Raw genomic sequence first — 6,965 nt, 5'->3', positions numbered from 1 at the left:
CTCCTCAGTTAGAGGTCCTTTGTTTAACCCTTTTACTAACGATATTTTGTTAGGGTTAGAGTTAATATTCCTTGGTGTAAGTCTCTAGTTATATCTTTACCTCCTCAGTTAGAGGTCCTTTGTTTAACCCTTTTACTAACGATATTTTGTTAGGGTTAGAGTTAATATTCCTTGGTGTAAGTCTCTAGTTATATCTTTACCTCCTCAGTTAGAGGTCCTTTGTTTCACCCTTTTACTAACGATGTTTTGTTAGGGTTAGAGTTAATATTCCTTGGTGTAAGTCTCTAGTTATATCTTTACCTCCTCAGTTAGAGGTCCTTTGTTTAACCCTTTTACTAACGATCTTTGGTTAGGGTTAGAGTTAATATTCCTTGGTGTAAGTCTCTAGTTATTTCTTTACCTCATCAGTTAGAGGTCCTTTGTTCAATTATTCCAGTATACGTCTTTTCTTCAGTCCTTTAATCATTGTTTCCTTTTTACAATTTTAGATTCAAGCATTTGGTTTAAATCTTTAATTAAAATTACTTTTTTTTATCTCTTTTGTTAAATATATTTGTTTAACTCTTCAGAAAGAAGCCTATTGTTTAACACTAGCACGTAACCAGTTTTAACTCAGCTAGAAAACCTGAAAACTGCTATTTAACCTTTTGTTCAACTTTTTAAAGTAGTTATCTTGTATTTAACGAATTTTTGTTTAATTCCTTAAGTAAACACCTTTTACTAACTTTTCTATAATTGTTGTTTAACGGTTTAGTTAGTGGTTTAATATTTCACTCTAGTTGAAAGCTTTTCGTTTAACTCTTTCGATAAAACCTTTTGTTTAACTTCATAGTTCGCAATATTTTGTTTAACTATAAATTCGAAGTTTTTATTTAACTCGTAATCAATAACTTTTGAATCAAAGCAAGATACCTACGTAGATATATAATAGATATAGGTAATTTAATATCCTGGAGTATGCAATACCATGAGACAAATACTTAAAATTATTAGAATATTGTTATCGATATTTTTGAACGCAATCCCAATGATATCTGACAAGGTAGTCCACATTAGGAGATTTAAATTAGTTCTAAAACCATATACTGGGCTTTAAAATGTAAAAAAATTATACACATAATGAAATCGCATATACAATAAAAATGGAAAATAATAATAATATATATATATTAAACTATTTGTTAACAGTCCTTGATTTACTACTTTACTGTCAGTCTTTTGTTTAACTCTTTAATTAGCATTCATTTTTACCCTTCAATTACCCACGTTTTATTTAGCTCTTTAATTAGCACCCAGTTTTACTCTTCAGTTATTCGTGTTTTAGTTGACTCTTTAATTAGCACCCATTTTTACACTTTAATTACTCACGTTTTATTCAACTCTTTAATTAGCACCCATATTTACTCTTTAATTACCCACGTATTATTTAGCTCTTTAATTAGCACCAATTTTACTCTTTTTTTGCCCGTGTTTCATTTGATTTTTTAACTAGCTATCTTTTGTTTAAAACATTTAAGCCTTTTGATTGATTCTTGATAAAATTCTTTGTTTAAAATTTCCAGTCAACATCTTTTTTGGTCTTTGATTACCTGCAGTTTATTAAACCTTCACTTATAGATGTTTTTGATTTTCAATTAGCAGTCTCTCGGGTAACTAGCTATATATCATTTGTCTTGCATAATGTTTTTTAAATACTTCGGAGCTTGAATAATTCATTCTTTAATGAGCATTTGAAAATAAAAATCTATTGCAACGCTCAAACGATCTTAATTATAAGTGTTCTATACTTTGAAATGATATACATGATCAGTGATTTCGTTTCTATGTTAAACATAATTTTACTTAAAGCACTACCAGCGTTATATTAACAACATGGAGGACATAAACTTCGAATTTGTTTAAAATAAGAAACATATAAATAAACTAAATTTCATCACGTTGATCTGGCATCTTTACTGCATAATGAACATACATTAGGCCAACCTGGTGAAAAGTATTTGTATTTGTATATTTCTTACTTCCAATAAACTCGAAGTTTATGTCCTCTAAGTTGTTAATTTAATAGTTAGTTAGTTCATTTAAATATACTTATGAAACTGGCTGGTCTTCTACATTATAATGTAAATAAACATAACCTGTAAAAGACTACTGAACTTTTACCCTGTTTTACGCTATTTCAACGTCTGGTTTACCTTCAAGTTAAATCGACGTGTTTTTTTTTCCCCCTCTTTATAAATCTTAAGATTTTCGGTTTAATGTTTATAAATTACAAAATTCTCTCTCTGTTAAATTTTGATCTGGATCATGTGAAACAAACGATCTAATGTAGAATTTGTGTACCGGGTATTGAAACAAACTATCTAATGTAGAATTTGTGTACCGGGTATTGAAACAAACTATCTAATGTAAAATTTGTGTACCGGGTTTCCCTAAAGGCAGCCATACTGTCTTCAGTATAAGTTATCGAGTGAAATGAATAGTTATACCGTTTGCGTTTAATAAAGTTATGTTAGGTCGAGTAACTGTAGGCTTAGTAAGTTTAACATCCTGGCCTATCTTCATGGTAACTCAAGTTTAGTTCCCTATGAGCCTAACTTATAACTCACAAGATATTTGAATTATCTGTACCCGCCTCATAAACGAGTGTGTAATCATCATACTAAACTAAATGATTTCTTTAAGAACAAATACAAATTTATATTTTGATTCAAAAACAGATGGATTTTTACATAATGTTTTTTCTTTACATATTAAAGTATGAACATACTCTATGCTACGCTAATTACTAGAATATTAAAACACGATAATACCGTTTATTTGTGAAAAAAAACGTCCTAGAATTATATATTGTACAAATTCATATCAGGTATTTTAAAGAATTATTATATTTGATATATTTTTACGAAAAGCTAAATCTTAAAACAAACGTACTATACCAAACACACTATATTGGCAACAATTTTTGACGAATGTTACAAGCTCGATAGTCGTGTAATTATACATACGTGTTATAAATGTTTTTACACACATTGTATAATTCGTAACATATATTGTTTACAGTATTTGGTCGTGTATTGTTGTAAAAATGCAGTTTAAAGTTCAAAGTTTGGTTACTATCTTAAAAGTTACCTTTATATTTGGAATATGTTTTGCTTTACAGTACCAGAGGTTTCCTCTTGTAAAAGATACGACAAAGTTATAATAGAACTATTTTAAATCATGTGTATTTTAGCCTATTCATTTTACAGTTCGTTGTTTCACCCAGTATGAATGACAATAATAGTTTATTTGCAATACTCGACGCTCTTATTTTTCAGTTATATATATATATAAACATACGACAGACGACGGTTTTTGTTTTATTAAGTGTTACCTTCAAGTGAGTTTTATCTTTGGTCTTGCGATGTCCAAATCCAAGAGCTCCAGAATACCACACTTGCGAAATGTCTTCGAATTCTCGAGCAGAATCATCTACCAGTCGAAACCCAGAAATATTTGTTCCACCATATTGAAATTCTTCCAAATCAATGGTGTGTAAATCCTGAAGAATGAAACGTATATTATCAAAGTTTCATAAAATTCTATGTTTCATGCTGAAATTACTTTAACTGAATAATACGAATACTTCAAAGATTAAAATAACTTAATGTCAAAACTCATTGGTGTGTAAGTCCTAAATATTGAAGAAATCGGTCCAAATATTTTTTCTTGGTACTGAAAACTTTTCAAAGTAGTGGTATGCGAACCACGAAGAAAAAAAAATCATTTGTCAAAATCTTCGAATCGCCCCCATTTTGAAATTGTTCTAAGAGAGTAGTGTTGATAACTCGAAGCATGAAACCAAAAAATATAAAAACAAAATTTTTGGTTCCTCCAATATTCAAATATTTTCAAGTCAATATTAGAGTTTTTAATTTTACTTATAAAACAAAATGTTGTCAGCTGTTATAAGACACAAGAAGATAAAGGCCGAAAGAAACAAAAATCGCCATAAAACTCTATACATGGCCCTAAAATATATAACAGTATTTTTGCCAAAAAACAAAAACAACAGATGTTTTAATATTCGGCCTAATCGGTATTACCATATGTATGAAATTCAAGTCCATATCTTCGATGAAGACATCTTTTATGCGTAGCCACAAATTTATATTTTTTTTAAAGAAAAAAATAATTATTATTCATTCGTGCGATGTCGTTTCGGGTTGGGCTTAATAATATGTTAGCGCTCGCGAATCATAAACAAAAACAGGGAAGTACATAATGTGTATTTACGAACTTAGTTTACATATTACAGGAATATTTAGATTATCTTATCTCTCTCGGGGTATACAAGCAAAAAAATAATAATAATAACAAATTAGTTTAAGTCAAAAATTCTGTCTTGGAGGTCTCTGTTGTGCCCCGGGTACAAGATTTGTTTGTTTAAAGTTACACAATGGGCTATTATGCTCTGCCCAACACGGGTATCGAAACCCGGTTTCTTGCGCTGTAAGTCTGCAGTCATACCGCTGTGCCACTGGGGGAAAACAGAGAGGTACAAGGAAAGAAGGTTGAAACCTTAGTGGATTATCTGTTTTTGGAAGGTATACTCAGAACATAAACTTTGATGGGAGATATCAGTGTGCCCGAAGATGATAGCTGATGTGTTTCAAGCATAAAGCTACACAGTGGGCTATTTGTGCTCTGGCCTCTACAAATATTGAATTTCGATTTGTAGCGCTGAGCCACTATGTTCGTGTGTGGGGGGGGGGGGGTACGAAAATGTTAGAAAATTAGACAGAATGTGAATACATAACTTAATTTCATATAATAACATCACCTGTAACCCAGCAATATTTTTTGCAAATCTTTAGTAAGTAAAATGTTAGCTACGACTGGTTTTGACTTTACTTACCAACGATGTGATAAAGTAATTGTAGTATTCTGACATCATGTCCACTTCTTTGGCCTAACGTCGAACATAAATAAAAAATAAGACAACCGTTAATCTGTAACTTGTTATAATTTTAAAAGTAATGAATTTAAAAAGAAAAAAAATCCAGTACATATGTAGTAAAAGTTTCGGTAAGAACCGTTAACAATTTTACTGATGATCCTGACATCCTTATTTTTAAACAGTTCAGAATTGATAGCAGACAAGTTATTCTGCGATAAACAGAAAAAAAAACAAAAACATTCCTTGCTATTTTTTACTAGATGGATATTGTGTTTATCATCCAATGATTTTTTAGAAGGATGTTACTTTGTCGTCACAATATAATTTTAGCCCCCGTTAGGGAGAGCATCAATATTAAACCAAGTTTGGTTCATCTTCAGACTGTTGGTTAAACAAAGTAAAAGGATTTTTAGTTGATGATACTTCAATGGTTTCTTGAATGACAAGCCACAGGTATTATTCGTTTCTTGAATGACAGGCCACAGGTATTATTCGTTTATTGAATGATAGGACACAGGTATTATTGATTTCTTGAATGATAAGATACAGGTATTATTGATTTCTTGAATAATAGGCCACAGGTATTATTCGTTTCTTGAATGATAGGCCACAGGTATTATTGTTTTCTTGAATGATAGAATACAGGTATTATTGGTTTCTTGAATGATAGGCCACAGGTATTATTATTATTTTCTTGAATGATAGGCCACAGGTATTATTCATTTCTTGAATAATAAGCCACAGGTATTATTCGTTTCTTGAATGATAGGACACAGGAATTATTGGTTTCTTGAATGATAGATCACAGGTATTATTCGTTTCTTGAATGATAGGACACAGGAACTATTGGTTTCTTGAATGATAGGACACAGGAACTATTGGTTTTTGAATGATAGATCGCAGGTATTATTCGTTTCTTGAATGATAGGACACAGGAACTATTGGTTTTTTGAATGATAGATCACAGGTATTATTCGTTTCTTGAATGATAGGACACAGGAATTATTGGTTTTTTGAATGATAGATCACAGGTATTATTCGTTTCTTGAATGATAGGACACAGGAACTATTGGTTTCTTGAAAGATAGATCACAGGTATTATTCGTTTCTAGTTTCATTACTAGTCTTGGAATCTAGGACAAACTAAGGACCTAAGTAACACAAAACAATTAATTTTTAATAAATTATGCAAATTATTTTATTAGTATGTGGATATCAATTAGCTCGGACTCAGATTATCTAAAAACACAATATTATAAATATTATGAGAAGACAAAAAAGTCTCACTTAGTTCTACACCAAGAATGAACACTTCTTTCAACAACAACAAAAAAAAAAAAAAAAAAAAAGGAAGAGAGCAGCTCTTCTGGAAGTTCTTTCGTTTTTTTCATTTAGATTTTTTTACTTATTCATTTTATTAAGTTGAGCATGTTTTTAGTTTAGGAAACAAGATAAACCCAGGTTTTATTTCAGGTTTACGTAGATCAGTGATGAGAAATTAATTGACATCGAGTTATTTGTTACACGCCAACAACTTTCGATGTCGTTATTACAATTCTTGTCAAAATTCACTAAAATCCTTGTCTTGACAAGGTAACACATACATCAGTGTTCTATTCCAGGACCTGGCACATGGTCAAAATGTCTGCATTGTACAAGTCAGCCAGATAGATAGATAGAAACAACACAACTATACAAGTCAGACAGATAGAAACAACGCTACTATACAAGTCAGACGTATACAACGCTACTACAGCAACTCAAGACGAGATATTTTAGAAAACAACAATAACGAAATGTGCGCCATTTTCGAGCTAGCTCCCGGAAACCACACAGAACGAGCATTTTGGGCGGGGGGTGATTCGAACTCACAACCTAACCACCAAACCATGCTACTCAAACTTCAATAATTTAGAACTTATCACTGCGACAATAATAAACTTCAATAATTTAGAACTTATCACTGCGACACAACGTAAACTTCAATAATTTAGAACTTATCACTACGACACAACGTAAACTTCAA

General features: G+C 31.0%; 1 protein-coding gene across 1 annotated transcript in view; it reads right to left on the bottom strand.

The window, feature by feature from the left end:
• The window catches only part of LOC106459058 (glutamate receptor ionotropic, kainate 2-like), a 185,850-nt gene that overhangs the window by 36,427 nt on the left and 142,458 nt on the right, over positions 1-6,965 (bottom strand). The window contains exons 5-6 of the mRNA XM_022385436.1: positions 4,898-4,951; positions 3,374-3,541 (exon numbers count right to left, since the gene is read on the bottom strand). Of these exons, the coding sequence (XP_022241144.1) occupies positions 3,374-3,541; positions 4,898-4,951 (222 nt within the window). The remainder of the gene's footprint in view (positions 1-3,373; positions 3,542-4,897; positions 4,952-6,965) is intronic.

Source organism: Limulus polyphemus, unplaced genomic scaffold (genome assembly GCF_000517525.1).
Source record: "Limulus polyphemus unplaced genomic scaffold, Limulus_polyphemus-2.1.2 Scaffold553, whole genome shotgun sequence".
In the NCBI taxonomy this organism is placed as follows: Eukaryota; Metazoa; Arthropoda; class Merostomata; order Xiphosura; family Limulidae; genus Limulus; species Limulus polyphemus.
Note: the sequence above shows the minus strand (reverse complement) of the source record. Positions and strands in the feature narration are given on the sequence as shown.